Raw genomic sequence first — 17,871 nt, forward strand, 5'->3', positions numbered from 1 at the left:
GCTCCCATCTTCAAATGGCCTTTTCTGTTGGTACCATTTTTCTCTAAGGTAACAGCCCTGAATTTTAGAATTACTTTTCTTTTGGCTCCTTATACTCAGTCTGCATGACTCATTTCTCATTTCTCTCTCTTCTCCATTTTCCCCATATCTTTGAGGTTGATCTTTCTTAAAGTTATGGTTGTGCCATTTCCCATCTTAGGAACTTGCTGTTACTGTCCATTATGTACTGAATTATGGACTAAAGCCCAATCTCTTGTGCCAGGCATTTGCACTGCATTACAATTCATTTTTATATTCCTCTCAACTGTTTCCTACACTACTGTCCTATTTAAAGGATGCATTTAAACTAGAAAGCCACCAGGAAACCAGGTGCCCTTTCAAGGCATCTATCTTCTCTGCTTTCTGTTTTCTCATAACTGGTCAGTTCTCTGTATTTCCTGGTTTGATTCTGGAAGCAAGCAATCTGATCAGCTTAGCTAATTACCATTATCCCTTTTGAACATGTCTTGACAAGGAATATCAAGTTACTGGTCTGCTTGTAGATGTGTCACTCTAAAGCCAGGTTCCCACTCTCAGTCCAGTGACTACTCTTGCTTAAAGAACAGGCTGATGCTTGAGTAGGTGGCTAGGAGTGGAGTAGATTTAGGTAGAATGCGCTGTTAGGAGTGGCAAGCACTGTGATGGACAGGTGTAATACACCAACTATCTGAATTCTGCCTTTTCTTCAAGACTCAGCTAATCTTTTCCTCTGTTGAACCATCTCTGACCACCCCAACCAGTGTATTCTTCCTTTCATTTTTGTAGCTTTTATTATTATAATTCATTTCAGACTTACATTCTCTTTGTTTTCCTATAACTATATCAGTACAAGCTCCTTTGAGTTGAAGCTGGGTCTTAATACATCTTTTGATCTTCACTATGCTTACCCTACACAAGGTTAAGAAATATGTCCTCTGAGGTCTCTTAAACACATATTCTGACAATGTATATTTGTCTTTTTATTTTTTTTTTCAGGGTCTTTACCTTCTACCAGTTCAAAAGTCAGCATCAGCCTGCAGAATGACCCTATTATTCAAAAATATGGCTCTAAGAAAGTGGGCTTAACCAGATGCCTTCTCACAAAGGAGGAAATGAAAACATTTCATTTTCCATTACAAGGTTGGTTTAGACTTAATCTGATGTTGGTAACAATGTAAAAATATTTAGTAGTTTATTTAAAAATACTACTGTTGAGGGGCGCCTGGGTGGCTTAGTCGGTTAAGCGGCCGACTTCGGCTCAGGTCATGATCTCACGGTCAGTGAGTTCAAGCCCCACGTCGGGCTCTGTGCTGACAGCTCAGAGCCTGGAGCCTGTTTCAGATTCTATGTCTCCCTCTCTCTGACCCTCCCCCGTTCATGCTCTGTCTCTCTCTGTCTCAAAAATAAATAAATATTAAAAAAAAAATTTTTTTTTTAAATACTACTGTTGAAAGTTCCGGTTTTTTGGCTGCTTTCCAAATGACTTAGTCCATCTTCTATTAATAAGGAAACACTTTAAGTACAGGGTTTCCTAGAGTATAGGATGTGCAGCACATAAACATGACCTTAAATATCATTGAAATATTCTGTGAGAAAGTTACTCCTTTTTCATTTTTCTTTCATTCCTTCTTAATATATTAAAAATAAGTCAATATGTTTTTAACACTTCTTTGATACTTCTAATTCTCCTCCCACTCCACCATACCCCATTTTCATTTTCGTCAGTGAAGGTCTGGGCTCAGAGCCTTGGTCAGTTATGTAACAGGAGTTTATGAAAAATGCTTTAATTTTATTTTGTTACCTCTTAATCATAGCAGTGATGTTAAGTTTCCTTTAAAAACAAAAACAGCTTGGGGCCTCTGTGTGGCTCAGTCAGTTAAGTGTCCAGCTTCGGCTCAGGTCATGATCTCACGGTTCGTGAGTTCCAGCCCTGTGTCAGGCTCTGTGCTGATAGCTCGGAGCCTGGAGCCAGCTTCTGTTTCTGTGTCTCCCTCTCTCTCTGCCCCTCCCCCATTCGTGCTCTGTCTCTCTCTGCCTTTCAAAAATGAATAAATGTTAAAAAAAAAAAAATTAAAAAAACCCCAAAAACAGCTCTATTTAGATATAGAGTTAAACTACCATACAGTTCATCCATGTAACATACCATTCAATAGTTTAGTATATTTGCAGAGTTTTACAACCATCACCACAATCAATTTTAGGATACTTTCATCACCCCAAAAGAAACCCTGCACTATTATTTTTCACACAACACTACCTTAGCTCCTAGGCCTTCACTACTTTCTGTCTATACATTTACTGATTGTGGATATCTCCTATAAATGAAATTGAACAATATGTGGTCTTTTGTAACTGGCTTCTTTCACTTAGTTTTCAGGTTCACCCACGTTGTAGCTTGTATCAGTACTTCCATTTCCTCTTCTTTTTTTTAATTTCTTTTTATTTTTAAATTTAATTTTAGTAAGATTAAATATAATTTAGTTTTGGGGGGTGCCTGGCTGGCTCAGGTGGAAGAGCATGTGACTCTTTTTTTCTTTTTTTTTTTTAACATATATTTATTTATATTGAGATAGAGCAGGTGCATGCATGTGCAAGCAGGGAAGGGGCAGAGAGGGAGGGAGGAAGAGAGAGACTCCCAAGCAGGCTCCACACTGTCAGCATAGAGCCTGATGCAGGGCTCAATCCCATGAACTGTGAGATCATGACCTGAGCTGAAATCAAGAGTTGAACGCTTAACTGACTGAGCTACCCAGGTGCCCTGAGCACGAGACTCTTGATCACAAGGTTGTGATTTCAACCCATTGAGTGTAGAGATTACATAAATATTAAAATTGTATATGTATATATGTGTATGTGTACATATATGTGTATGTATATTTATACACATGTATATATATGTAAAATATGTACACATACACACACATATATGTTCATATATATTATTTAGTTTTCAAATAATATGCATGGTACCATCCATATCTTGTAGTTTATCCTACTTATTATAACACTTATACTTTCATTTTTTTAAGATTTAAGAAGCAAGGGTGCTTGGGTCGCTCAGTCGGTTAAGCATCTGACTCTTGATTTTGGCTCAGGTCAGGATCTCACAGTCATGAAATCAAGCCCTGAGTCGGGCTCTGTGCTGGGTGTGGAGCCTGCTTGAGATTCTCTTTCTCTCCCTCTGCTGCTACCCACTTGTGTGCATGTGCACATGCTCTCTCTCTGTCTCTCAAAACAAAAAATTAAAAGATTTAACCAGCAATAATTTTATTTTTTTTGTTGAAGTATAGTTGACACACAATGTTACATTAGTTTGAGGTGTAGAACATAGTGATTAGGCAGCTCTGTAATTATGCTGTTCTCATTAAGTGTAGCTGCCATCTGCCACCTTCATTTATTTTCATTCAAATGATATTCTATATATGGATATACAGCATGTTATCCATTCATTAGTTGATGGACATTTGGGTTCTTTCCACTTTTTGGCTCTCAGGAATAATGCTGCTATGAACATTCAGTACAAGTTTTTGTGTGGACATATGTTTTCATTTTAGGAGAGTATATACCTAGGAGTAGAATTTCTGGGTCATATGGTAACTCTGTTTAACCTTTTGAAGAACTCTGAGGTTGTTTTCCAAAGCAGCTGCACTATTTTACATTCCTTTCAGCAATGTATAAAGGTTCCAGTTTCAGGGTGCCTGGATGGCTCAGTAAATTAAGCGTCCAACTACGGCTTAAGTCACGATCTTGCGGCCCTGGAGTTTGAGCCCCATGTTGAGCTCTGTGCTAACAGCTCAGAGCTTGGAGCCAGCTTCAGATTCTGTGTCTTCCTCTCTCTGTGCCCCTCCCCCAGTTGCACTCTGTCTCTCTCTGAAAAATAAATAAACATTAAAAAACATTTAATAAAAAATAAAGGTTTTAGTTCCTGCACATCCATACCAACAGTTGTTATTCTGTCTTTTTGATTATATCCATTATAGTGGTGTAAAGCAGTATCTCGTGATTTTGATTTATATTTCTCTGATGGTTGATGATATTGAACATCTTTTCATATGCTATCTATAAAATGGAGTTAATAGTTCACGTATCATGGATTGCCATGGGGATTAAATGAGTTAATGTACAGAAAAGTGCTTAGCATGGTGCCTGGCACATGATGCTTTTAAGAAGTTATTTTTTGTTATTATTGCTACTAATAAAATAGATAATATCTGGGCAGCAAGTATAAAGTCTCCCAAATTTGGGGATGCTTCTCTTTTCTGGTCTAGATCATATTTAATTATTTTAATTGTAACTAGTTGGAAATTTTAAGGTACCATGATACAGAAACTAGTCAGTCTCTCAGACTCCTCTGTTTCTTGTCATACAAGATCTAGGTATTTTTATTTTTTTAGCCTCTGTCTGAAGGTAGGAATCTTTGTTGGTTCAAACACTTTGGGGCCTCTTAGCTGAACATGCCTGGTTATTGACACCTGGTTAGGGTACACGATGGAGTGGGTGCCTTAAGCCTATAGCTCTGGGCCTCTGTAGAGAATTTTCACTCTTTGATTCCAGAAAAATGCAGGCATCTCAGAGAAGTCTCAAGGGTAGAGTTCGGTGCATGGGTGCACATGATGAATGTCACTCTGCCTACAGTAAAATCCTTTTAGATCTCTAGTATGGTGGAATCTTATTGTTACTTTTTCTTTATTTAGGAAAGAAAGATGCCACATGCAATTATTGCATACTTTGTTTATCCTTCCTCAATGCCTAACATGAAAATGTCCATTGACTTTGGATTTAGCCAAATTTTAGTTAAAATCTCTGTTCTCATAAGAAGGAAAAATTGTTATTTGATAATTGCCAAGAAGTCCAGGCCCTAGTATCCCCTATAACAGCAGCAGCCTGTATTTCCCCAGAATATAAAAAAAAATGAGTGGATGGAGAAAGACTAGAGGACAGACGTTGTCTCTTTTTATGTTTCGAGTGTCTAACATAGAGAAGGTGCCCAGCAATTACAGTATTTCAGTTTTCCCTGGGTGAGTGAATCTGAGTGATGTTTACCATCTCTAGTTTTAAAGGCAAATATTTTATTTCTTTTCCTTCTAGGTTTTCCAGACTGTGAAAATTTTGTACCTACCAAATGTCATGGTTCTATAACAGACAACAGTCCTCTCTTTGGACTTGACTGTGAAATGGTAAGTACTACTTTTGATGTTTCAACTGGAGTGTTACAAACTAGAGTAGAAGATGATTTCTTGAGTCTAATGTACCAGTTAATCAGTCCATTTCATTCCAGTATTCAGTTTAAATAACTGAAAGTAGGCACTTTTACTCACATTTTAGAAAACTTAGATATATGCTCCAGGATGAAGAATAAATATCACTTAAGTTTTCTAACTAGTTGTTATGTTTAACCAGATGTCTATACATTACCAGAAGTTTACTCCTTCTGTCTTTTGAACAAGTATTTTGTTCCCCTAAGGACTGCCTCAGCTACCACTGGTTTGGCTTGGTGTTACACATTTAAGATCAGAAGTAGGATTTGTCTCAAGCTCCCTTTGTGTTTCACTTTGTCTAATTAGTAAGTCTCCTTTCAAAGACAGGGCATCCTCTCTCACTTAGTACTCAGGTAACAGTCTTTCATTTCTGAACAAAGTGGAAAAGAGCTAAAATTTTAGAGTCTCATATCAGGGTGTGTATATGCTGGCCTTGCCTGTTAATGGCTTTGTCACCTTGGACAAATCCCTAACCTCTCTCAGTCTCAGCTTCTCTTTGAAGTGGGGATAATAACAGAGGTACCTCATTGGGTTATTATGAGGTGGTATGTATAGAATGCTTAGTATTGCATGAGATGATAATAGAGCATGCTAATTAAATTACTAGTGCTATCCAGGGGCCCCTGGGTGTCTCAGTCAGTTGAGCGTCTGACTTCAGCTCAGTCATGATCTCGTGGTTTGTAGGTTCGAGCCCCACATCAGGCTTTGTGCTGACAGCTCAGAGCCTGGAGCCTGCTTCGGATTCTATGTCTCCCTCTCTGTCTGCCCCTCCCCCGGTTGCGCTCTGTGTCTCTCTCAAAAATACATAAACGTTAAGAAATTTTTTTTTAAATTACTAGTGGTACTCAGCTAATACTGGAATGTAAAACACTCAATAAATGGTAAAATGATGGCTGATGTATTATTTCCATCCATCTTCCTTGAGCACATCCTTTTCAGAGCAATTAAACTGAATCGGTTACCTTAGATGAAAGGTTCAGCAGTCTGCCCAGCTTTAATTTCATTCATTCTGGATTCTCTAGTTAGCAAAAGGTTGTGCCATTGTCAGTGGGTCCCCAGTAGGTTATAGTCGACAGCAGTTGATGTAGTCTGAATAATGAGAGGAAGCAAGAGCTTCCACCGTTCAGCAGTCTGACTCTAGCCTGGTCTTTCAGTGCCTCACATCCAAGGGGAGGGAGCTAACACGCATCTCACTGGTTGCTGAAGGAGGCTGCTGTGTTATGGATGAACTTGTTAAACCTGACAACAAGGTTCTGGACTACCTTACCAGGTATTTTTCACCTTGCCTTCTGCTCTCCCTTGAACTGGCAGACTAGAGTGGAATGTGAAAACACAAATAGTTTGTAGTTTCTGTTTAGTTAGGTATTATCTACATCTATATTATGAAAGACAAAGCTGGGGTACCACAGGTGTAAATTTTAATACTGAAATTGCACAATGTCTGTATATAGCTCTTAACCCTTCTTGCTCTCTAATCTTCCTGTGACCTTAAGGAAGCACAATATTTTCCTTGTCTAGAGTCTCTGGTTGTAATCATGATCTAGCAACTGCCAAACAGCTGGAACTTTGCTGTCTAATAAGACCTCATGTGAAAAACCTGCAAATCATTATTTATCAGTCAAAGGATTTTAGAGCTTAAGCTGCCTTGACCTTGAAAACCAATACAAAACTAAGAAATTTGAAGCTCAAAAATTTTTGTCTGCCTTTTTAAGGATTATCATGCAATTTTAGAATACACATTTTATCATGATTAGGCAAAAAAAGCTAGTAAAACATTACTCTTTTTTGCCCATTGAAGTTGCATCTATAAATTGATGCTTGCTTAGGCACAGAGAGGCCATGATAGTGATAAAGATTGTCCATTAGGAGGCATGATAATTAGTATCATCAGTCATTTGTGGCAAAGATGTATGTATAAGTTTGTTTGTCACAGTATTTCAAATATATGGGAACATATGAAAGTAGAGGATTGATTAAAATATGTGAAATCCATATAATGGAATACTCTGTGACCATTTAAAAGGATGTGTTAAAGTAGGTTAATTGATGTGAAAACTTGTTAATGATATATAGTAAATGATAAAATCATGTTATAAAGTAATATGCATTATGATTGAATTTTTATGAATGAAATACATACATGAATATATGTATCAAAAGTATGAAAGGATATTTACTAAAATGTAAAAAGTGATCTCTGGGTGGTAGGATTATTGGTCATTTTAAATTTCCTCTTTGTTTATTTGTATTTTCAGCCTTTTTACAGTTAGCACATATTTTTAAAAATACTCTTTTTGAAATGACTTTTCAAGGAGGAAACCTTGACCTGTCCATTTCTCTTTTTTCATTGAAAGCTTTTCAGGAATTACAAAGAAGATTCTTAACCCAGTGACAACCAAACTCAAAGATGTACAGAGACAGTTAAAAGCACTGCTTCCTCCTGATGCTGTGTTAGTGGGCCATTCATTAGGCTTGGATCTCAGAGCGCTAAAAGTGAGTATCTGATTTAGAACTTAGTTTTTCCAGTTTATATGCCTGTTCCACTCATCTCAAATCTAAAGTCTTGGGTTCTTCTGTCCCCCAGCCCAGTTGTTTTTTACTTTAGCATAGGATGCTACTCATTCTATTCTCTTTCCTCCTCAGATGATACATCCATATGTTATTGATACATCATTGCTTTATGTCAGAGAGCAGGGCAGAAGATTTAAGCTAAAGTTCTTAGCCAAAGCTATTTTGGGGTAGGTTGTTTGCATCTTATAATATTGTCCTGATAAGTCACATATAAGTTAGCATATAATATCTTATTTAATGCAAATAGCAAAATTGAGGATCTCTGCTCTTCTTCTTAGTCTGTAGACATTATTCCTTTCATTTCTTATGAATCCTGGGATGCTAATTCCAGAGAAGTATGACTAACAAATGGAAAAATCGTGGGAATACAAAAAGGGGTTTACATTCACAGCTGAGGTTTAATGGATAGATCGGGACAGGGAGGGGCAGAAAAGTTAATCAGAATTTGAAAACATAATGTTCCTATATTAAATGTACAAGCACATGTGTATAAAGATGTTCATTATAGTATGGTTTAAAATAGCCAAAAACCCTGCAAATATTCTGTAGTACTGGTTAAATAAATTACATTTATCTGTATTATTGAATACTTCATTATTGTTAAGAGAACATGATGAATCTATATATGTGCTAGTAAGAAAAACTCTTAAGATATTACTGAGGATAAAATGGAGATGCAGAACAAGATCTGCATATCCCCAGATATCAATATGATATAGATTAGATTTGGATGTATCTATAGACACAAATATATATACTTTTTAAAGGTTTTTAAAAATGAATCAGAAAAGATGTATGGACCTATAAATACATATAGACACTTGCATGCAAATAAAAAATTTCTGGAAGTTAACTTTAAAAAATGGTTACATCTAAAAAATGAGACAAGGGGTTGGCTGGGGCATGGTCAGAGACTTTATTGGGTAGCCTAATGTCCAGATAATATGCTTGCTGTAAACAAAGCCATTTCTGATTGTTGTATATCGTCAGTCCTCTCACTCCTGGTACTCTCATGGCACTTAGGAATAAAGGAATCTTGATTGTTATGATGAAATCTGATGATCAGATTGCTGAAATTTTACATATAACCAGAATATTTGAGGTAGCTGAAAGAACCTGTCGTTAAAAAATGGTCCCAGGTATGTCAATTTTATCTTGACTTTCCAGGAAGGATATACAGTGTCCAGATAGGCTTGGTCATGATGCCACAGAAGATGCTAGAACAACCCTTGAATTGGCTCGGTATTTCCTTAAGTATGGCCCAAGGAAGGTTAGTATCTTTGACCTGTGTGTTTACTTTTCTTAAAATTATGGGACTAGAACAGATAGTCACAGACTGCCATCCCCTGTTGTTACCTTTCTTTACAAAGATAGGAGTGTAATTCAAGCTGAGTGTTCAGAATTAAGGCCTATATTACTAGCATAATGTAGTAGATAAGTATGTGGTCTCTGAAGTTGGACTTAATCTGTTTTTAAATATAGGATAGAGGCCCCTGGCTGGCTCATTCAGTAGAGCACATGACTCTTGATCTCAGGGTTGTGAGTTTGAGCCCCATGTTGAGTGTAGATATTACATAAAAATAAAATCTTAACGGGCACCTCAGTGGCTCAGTCTGTTAAGTGTCCGACTCTTGATGTCAGCTCAGGTCTTGATCTCAGGGTTGTAAGTTCAAGCCCTGCATTGGGTCAGTTTCTTTGAACAACTTTAGTTTCTACACCTGTAAAATGGGAACACATTTCTCTAGTTTGTTGGTGGTGGTAAATGAAATATCTTTTATAAAGCTGTTAATATAGTGTCTTGAATATATTAAGCACCATAATGTGGTGGTGATCATTGTATGTTGATAATTGTAATAATTAAAAAATCGACATAGGCTTTTGTTCCTTTGGGGTGGGAGGAGCTTACCATTTTTTCAGTAGCAATTCAGTGGGTGCTAAGTTAGAATAGCACATAAGGGAGACATTGAAGAAGACACAGTTTCTGACAGGCCTTATTACCATACATTCTAACCTATTAGATTGTCCCATTGCATATGTTCTATCATGACTGCACTATGAAATAAATTGTAGTCCATTTAGAGCCATGAACATCCAGAATAGTATTTTGTGTCACGGTGGTAGAAAGACATTCTAAAATATCTTATTGGACATATAAATAATAGTTTGTATCTCACTCTCTACATCACAACTCCCAAGTGGTCTCCCCTCTTTATGGAAGAATAATAAACTGATTTTGTATTAAACCAATAAAAGGTCTTTTTTGATGTTGCTGTAAAAGCCATTCTTTTATCATTTACAAAAGTTGCATGTTCATAAAGAAGTGAATTTTAAATGACTGACTCCATGGGGTCAGTGATGAGTCAAAATTGCCATCCCTTTTTACTTAGCCCTACTTGGCCCTTTTCTGTATTCATATAACAACACCAACAGCTGGTAACAGATTGCCATTCTTGGCTAAGCAGCCAGAAACAATCTGGTAACTATTGAAGCCAGCCTGGGTCTGTGGCAGTGACAAAGCCACTGTCTGCAGAAGCAAAGAACACCACTTGAATGGGTTTTTCTTGGATTTTTTTTTTTTTTTTTTTTTTTTGCTGTTTTGTTTTTTTAAACCTCAAATGCTTTGCAGGAAATTAGATGGTTTTTACTACTTTATTTTCTTCAAGATTGCAGAACTAAATCTGGAGGCACTAGCTAGTCACCAAGAATTGCTAGCAGCAGGCCAAGGGCCAAGAAATACAGCAGAAGTAGTTCAGCAGTCAAACACAAGGTAATATTTTTCAGATCTAAACAAGAACAAAGAGTATATGGTTTCTGACATACAAAACTTGGAGTTTTTTGTTTGTTAAGTCTATTGAAAAATGTTTACCAATAGTATGAGTAACATTCTTCCATCACAAAAACCATGGAGGGAAAAATACCACCTTCTACCCTAAATAGCATCTATTATTATTATTTTCTAAATCTCGTGACTGCTATTAAAATAACTGTCTCACCAAACAAACAAAAAAAAAGATATTGAAATGAACTAAGTAGCATTAGGAGAGATGATAGACTTGTGGGTATTTTGATTTCAACAATCACCTATAGCCTTGAGGTATTGCCCAGGTTAGAGGAAAACAAAAAACAGGTTCAGAAGGAGTTTGTCACCACACCATAATAAATGTATCAGATCCTTAGAGTATAACCTAAACATTGAGAATTTTTCTTGTTTATCCTTCCTTCCCTTAAATATAGAGCACTACTGTCCAATATGATTTCTACAGTGATGGAATTGTTTTATATCTCTGCTGTCCAGTAAGGTCCACACAGTACAGTACATGTGATTAATGCAATTGAGGAACTGAATTGTAAATTTATTTAATACTAATTAATTTTAAGTAAAATAGCCACATGTTGCTAGTGGCTCCCTTATTTGACAGTACAAGTATAGAGAAATAACTCTGAGGTTAGGGAAAATGGTGGTTCTTAATCTGATATCTTCAACTTCTTTACAGTGTTTTAGAATGCTTGGACTTAATGGGTCAGAAACTCCTTTTCTTGACCCGGGAAGCAGAAACTAGTGAACTTTCTTCTTCCAGAAACTGTCAAACTATTAAGTGCCTTACAAATAAAGAGGTGAGTGACCTACTTTCTCTTTGAAGGTTGTGTTCCGGTTGCCCCACAGGAGCAGGAGTGTCAGCTGACAGTGTCTGCTTGCCGAGCCCACCTTCGGCATCGTACACCACTTTGTATTTCTGGTCTTTTTCTGGTTTATAGAGATGTTTATCTTAGTTTTTAACCTGACTGTATTTTTTTGGTTGTCTCTTATATTTTTTTCTATTATTGCTGTATGTGTAAAGTAGAAGGGATAGATCACAACATGAATTTAAGTCATCTTGTTCAGAAGACCTATATATATATATTTTTTTCAATTTTATTTGGAAAGAGTTTTGTAAACTTAGAGAAAATTTACGTGAATGTTCGTCTATACCTTCTAACTGGATTCATCTTCTGTTAGCACTTTGTCCCATTTGCTCTATGTGTGTATATGCTGGCATGCTTATCCTCTCTTGCTTTTTCTTTCTACCTCTTTCTATATGACATTTTAATTTTGAAACTATTTGAGTGTAAGTTGCGTATATCATGGCCCTTCCCCCCTCTATACTTCAATGTATATTTCCTGAAAACAGAAATATTCTCTTATATAACCATAATAAACTTCAGTAAATTTAATATTAACACAGTACCTTTCTCTAATTTCATCTGTATTTCAATGTTTTTAGTTGACCCAATAATGCCTTTTAGCATTTCTTTTCCCTTCCAGGGCCACATACTGCATTTAGTTGTCCTATCTTTTTAGTTTCCCTTAATCTGAATACATCCCTCAACCTTTCTTTTTTCATGACAGTGGTGGTTTTTAAGTAATACATGTTGCATATCACCTCACCCAGAATGTTCCTCAATTATGAGTTTGTGTGGTGTTTCCCTATGATTAGACACAGGTTATGCATTCTTTGCCAGACTACTTATAAGTCATGTTTACTTTCCAGGGTATCATATCAGAGGCACATGTTGCCCATCTGTCCTTTCTTTTGTGCTGTTTATTTTGATGACCTTAGCAAGATGTTGTCTGCTATCTCCACTGTAGATTTACTACTTTTGTCCCTTACTTCTAATAAGTAATATGAGGAGATACTTTTTTGAAAAACTGATGATTCTTAACCTGTTGTAAAGTGGTTTCCAACTCTAGCATTTCCTTCATACTTACTAGTTGTTACTCAGCATTCCATAAACAAGAATCCTCCCTTTACCTTATTTATTTATTTATTCATTCAGTGTGGACTCACAGATTCCAGTTTAGTTCAGGACTCGTAGATTCTTGTTTAATTATAAATTATAATTTATGATTTTACTACATTGTTTTGGTTTTCAGACTTCCCAGATTTAGCTAATGGTAGCCCCTTCAAAGTGGCTTCTTTGTCCTTGTGACATGCACCCATAATTTTTTTTTTTTTTTTTTAGCACTTTTTGTTACAAGATAATTAGTTTCATCATGATATTAGAAACCAAGATCTGGGCATTGGGTATGCATATTGCTACTGGGGTGTCTTTGTTTCTAGACCCTTAAAGCAGACAACAGGAAATAAATGCATATAGATATACATACATGTGCGTGCACACACACACACACATATAAATATAAATGTGTATATATATATATATATATGTATATACATATACACACACATATATATGTATACACATATTTTAGAAATCATATGTCTATATGAATACCTTTAATTTCAGCCTTTTCATATAGGGGTGTTCCTTGATTTTCCTCATTCTATATTTGAATCTCCCTTTATCCAGTGTGGGAACATTGGCTCCCAACAACATCAACATTTACTCATTGCTCAAACCTAAACTATATCCAAAATAGTTGTAGAATTGTTGCACCCAAATCACTGTAGAATTAGTTAAGAATTTGAAGTTCAGTCTCTTCCTTATCCTTCACCCCATTTACAACTGAATATTGGGTATTCAGTTGGAATATTTTTCATTTATAAGTTACTTGGTTTTTCTCACCTACAGGTTAGCTGTATTTAAAATATAGTTCAGTTCCATTGTTTCATTTTGCTTTCAGTTTTAGGCTTTTTTCCCTCTTGAATCTTTATTGATTTATTTTTGGGATCTGTAGAACATTAATGTGCCTCCCAAGGCAAAACTACCAAAAAGTATATACTCAGAGAAGTAGAATTCCCTTACATATCTCTGTTACCTAATCCTTCCCACTACCTCATGTAAGTAAATAACTTTGTTATTTTCTCATTTATACTTCACTCCCCCCCTTTTTTTTGTAAAGAAAAGCAGATATTTCTCTTTATTACACAGAAGTTAATATACTATATAAGCTCTTTTGCAGTTGGCTCTTTCTTCTTAACAATATATCCTAGAAATCATATCAATTTGTTGAGGATCTTCTTTATTCTTTATTATAGCTACATCATACTCCAGTGTGTTTATGTACCATAGTTTTATTTCTCCTTTTCCAATTCTCATGTCCCTAATTTTTTTTTTCTAAGTGCTTTGGCTAATGCAGCCAGAACAGTGTTAGGTGAGGTCATTGATTTGCAACTGTTCTTTTTAACTACAGGTATTTTAGAGCTATAAATTTCCCTCCAAGTTCTATATTTAGCTGCATCTTAGATATCTTGATAAGTTTTGTTTTCATTTTCATTCAGTTCAGAATTCTTTTTAATTTTGCTTTTGATTATTTCTTTGGTCCATGGCATTTTAGAAGTGTGTTATTTAGTTTCCATTTAATAATTAGGTATCTTCCTGAGATCTCTATTACTGACTTCTTAAATTATCTGTCATCCGAGAATGTACTTTCAATTACTTGAATCCTTTTAAATTTATTGAGAGGTGGAATCTCCAACTATAACTGTGGATTTGTATGTATACTCTTGGAGTCTCATTAATTTTTGCTTTGTGTATAATGAAGCTTTGCTATTAGACCCATAAACATTATGCTTATGTCTTCCTGATGAATTGGCCCCTTTATCATTACAAATAGGCCTTTATCCCCAGAAGCATTTTCTATTCTGACTTATACTTTGTCTAATATTAATATAGCCCCTCCTGCTTCCTTTTGATTACTGTTGTCATGGTACATATTTTTTATTTTGCATTAGTCTATTTGTATCTTTATGTTTAAAGTGGGTTTTTTGGGGTCCCTGGGTGCCTGGCTCAGTATCTGACTCTAGATTTTGGCTCAGATCATGATCCCACGGTCATGGGATCGAGCCCTGCATCAATCCCATGCAGCTGAGCATGGAGCCAGCTTAAGAACCTCTCTCTCTAAAAAATAAGTAAATAAGTAAATAAATAAGTTAAGAAATCTATGTTTAAAAAAATAAAACAATAAAGTGGGTTTCTTGTAATAATCAATTAGGCTTTGCTTTTTTGTTCAATCCAGTAATTGTTGCTGTTTAAATGGTGTAGTAGGGTTATTTGTATTTAATATGACTATTGATATTGTTAGGTTTAAATCTCTTATCTTGCTGTGTTTTCTGTTTGTCCCATCTCTTTTTTTTTCCTATTTCTTCTTTTTCCTTTGAGTTAATGTGGTATTTTTTATGATCATTTTATCTCTTTTGGCAGTGTATTAACTATGACTCTCTGTTGTGTTATTTTAGTGGTTGCTTTAAGATTTATAGTATATCTTTAACTTGTCCCAGTTTACCTTAAGTGATCTTCTACTACTCAACATACAAGAACCTTACAATTGTATATTTGCATTTTCCCCTCCTGGCATGATGCTGTTGTTGTCATCATTCATTTTACTTCTACATGTTATTATTTTACTTTAAATAGTTATTTTTATTTATGTTTAATGTTTGTTTATTTTTGAGAGAGAGTACAAGCAAGGGGCAGAGAGAGAGGGAGACACAGAATCTGAAGCAAGCTCTAGGTGCTGACCTGTCAGCACAGAGCCCGATGCAGGGCTCAGACTCAACAAGCCATGAGATCGTGACCTGAGCTGAAGTTGGACACTTAACCAACTAAGCCACCCAGGTGCCCCTAAATAGTTATTTTTTAAAGGGATTTTAATTTTTTGAGAAACTCCTATAGTGTTCACTCACCATAGTGGTTGCAGCATTTTACACTCCTACCAGCAGAGTTCATAAGAGTTCCAACTTTTCCACAGCTCTGCCAACACTTTTACTTTTTTTATTAGTAGCCATCCTAATGGGTATGAGGTGATAGCTCATTGTATCTTATAATTAGTGATGTTGAACATTTTTTCTTTTGTCACTTGTATATAATCTTCTAAGAAATGTCTATTGAAGTCCCATTTAAAAAAAAATTTTTTTTTAACATTTATTTATTTTTGGGAGATGGAGAAAGATAGAGCATGAGTGGGGGAGTAGCAGAGAGAGAAGGAGACACAGAATCTGAAGCAGGCTCCATGCTCCAAGCTGTCCGCACAGGGCCTGATGGCGGGGCTCAACCTCACAGACCGCGAGATCATGACCTGAGCTGAAGTAGGACACCTAACCGACTGAGCCATCCAGGTGCCCCTGAAGTCCCAGTTTTTAATTGTTTTTTTTTGTTGTTGTTAATATTTTAGGATTTTTTTTTAATGTTTATTTATATTTGAGAGAGACAGAGCATGGAGCGGTAGAGGGGCAGAGAGACAGAGACAATCTGAAGCAGGCTCCAGGCTGTGAGTTGTCAGCACAGAGCCTGATGTGGGGCTCGAACTCACAAGCCGTAAGATCATGACCTGAGCTGAAGTCGGACACTCAACCAACTGAACCACCCAGGTGCCCCTACGTGTGCGTGCACATGTGTGTATGTATATATATGCATATATATATACATATATACATATGTACGTATACATATATACATATATATGTGTGTGTATATATATATATATCCAATATGTTTACCTCCCCATCAGATACATGATTCGCAAACATTTTCTCATTCCATAGGTTGCCTTTTCACTCTGCTGATTGTGTGTTTTAAGGAACTAAGTAGTCCCATTTGTCTATTTTTGCTTTTGTGGCCTGTGCTTTTGATGTTATACCCAGGAAATCATTGACAAATCCATTATTATGAAACTTTCCTCTATGTTTTCTTCTAGGGGTTTTATAGTTCTGGACCTTACCTTTGGGTGTTCAATCCATTTTAAGTTAATTTTTATAGATGGTGTAAGGCAAGGTTCCAACTTCCCTCCTTAGCATGTGGATATCCAGTTTTCCCAGTACCATTTTGTTAGACTATATACTTTTGTCAAAGATCATTTGACCATATACTCAAGGTTTTACTTCTGAATTCTGTTCTGTTCCATTGTTCTAGATGTCTGTCTTTATGCCAGTGCCATGTCCCTCTTTTCCTCTCTACTGTCTTCCGTTGTTTCCTTTGTGATTTTTTTTTGTAGTGACATATTTTGATATCTTTATCATTTCCTTTTGTGTATTCTATAAATATTTTGTTTATAGTTATTACAACTACCTAAAACATCTTAAAGCTTAATTTCAGTTGCATACAAAAACTCTACTTTTATAAGCTCCACCCTCCCCATTTTATGTTATTGATGTTATAAATTGCACCTTTATGTAAAAGTTGTAGCATAGGGAATATAGCCAATGATATTGTATTAGCATTGTACAGTGATAAATGTAGTGAGTGTAGCATAATGTATAGAGATGTTGAATCACTTATGTTGTACACCTGAAATTAATGTAACATTGTATGTCAGCTATATTCAAATTAAAAAATTATAAAAAAACAGGAAAAGTTACCAATAAATTAGAGTTTGAAAGTGATTAAGTGAATGCATTTAATAATTAGTCAATCACATCTATATAGATTATATATTCATTAACATAGGAATAGTTATTTTTTCATGTTTTTGTCACTTAAATTTTGAATAAGAATTAAAAGTGAATTGATACACCAAGATTACCATAATAGAGGTTACTGTATTTGACCACGTGTTTGCCTTTACTGGAAACTTTGTTTTCATGTGGCGTCTTGTTGCTGTCTAATGTTCTTCCATCATGAAGGACTCCCTTTAGCCTTTCCTGCAGATCAGGGCTAGTTGTAATGAATTCTGTCAGCTTTTTTTTTTTTTTTTTTTCCCCTCCATTTTTGAAGCAGAGTCCTGCTGGCTGCAGTATTCTTGATTTTTTTTTTTCTTTAGCACTTTGAATATATCACACCACTCTGCTGGCCTGCAAGATTTCTGCTGAAAAATCCACTGATTATCTTAAGGAAGTTCCCTCCTATGCAAGGAGTTGCTTTTCTCTTGATGTTCTCAAGATTCTGTCTTTGATTTTTACTTTTGACAGTTTGATTGTAATATGTCTTTGTGTGGGTTTCTTTAGGTTTATTAGATTTATCCTGGTTGGAGTTCTTTGAGCTTCTTGAATTTCAAGGTCCATTTCTTTTTTTCAGATTTGGGAAGTTTTCAGCCATTGTTACTTCAAATAAGCTCTCTGTCCCTTTCTCTCTTCTTCCAGGACTCCAT

At 35.9% G+C, this 17,871-nt stretch overlaps 1 protein-coding gene across 1 annotated transcript in view; it reads left to right on the forward strand.

Annotated features, from left to right (window-relative positions):
• REXO5 (RNA exonuclease 5) overlaps positions 1-17,871 on the forward strand; it is a 37,375-nt gene that overhangs the window by 8,210 nt on the left and 11,294 nt on the right. Inside the window, exons 5-12 of the mRNA XM_032591625.1 lie at positions 1,015-1,158; positions 5,107-5,195; positions 6,431-6,546; positions 7,631-7,769; positions 7,920-8,014; positions 9,015-9,117; positions 10,511-10,614; positions 11,342-11,462. Of these exons, the coding sequence (XP_032447516.1) occupies positions 1,015-1,158; positions 5,107-5,195; positions 6,431-6,546; positions 7,631-7,769; positions 7,920-8,014; positions 9,015-9,117; positions 10,511-10,614; positions 11,342-11,462 (911 nt within the window). The remainder of the gene's footprint in view (positions 1-1,014; positions 1,159-5,106; positions 5,196-6,430; positions 6,547-7,630; positions 7,770-7,919; positions 8,015-9,014; positions 9,118-10,510; positions 10,615-11,341; positions 11,463-17,871) is intronic.

The sequence above is a fragment of the Lynx canadensis genome, chromosome E3 (assembly GCF_007474595.2).
Source record: "Lynx canadensis isolate LIC74 chromosome E3, mLynCan4.pri.v2, whole genome shotgun sequence".
NCBI lineage: Eukaryota > Metazoa > Chordata > Mammalia > Carnivora > Felidae > Lynx > Lynx canadensis.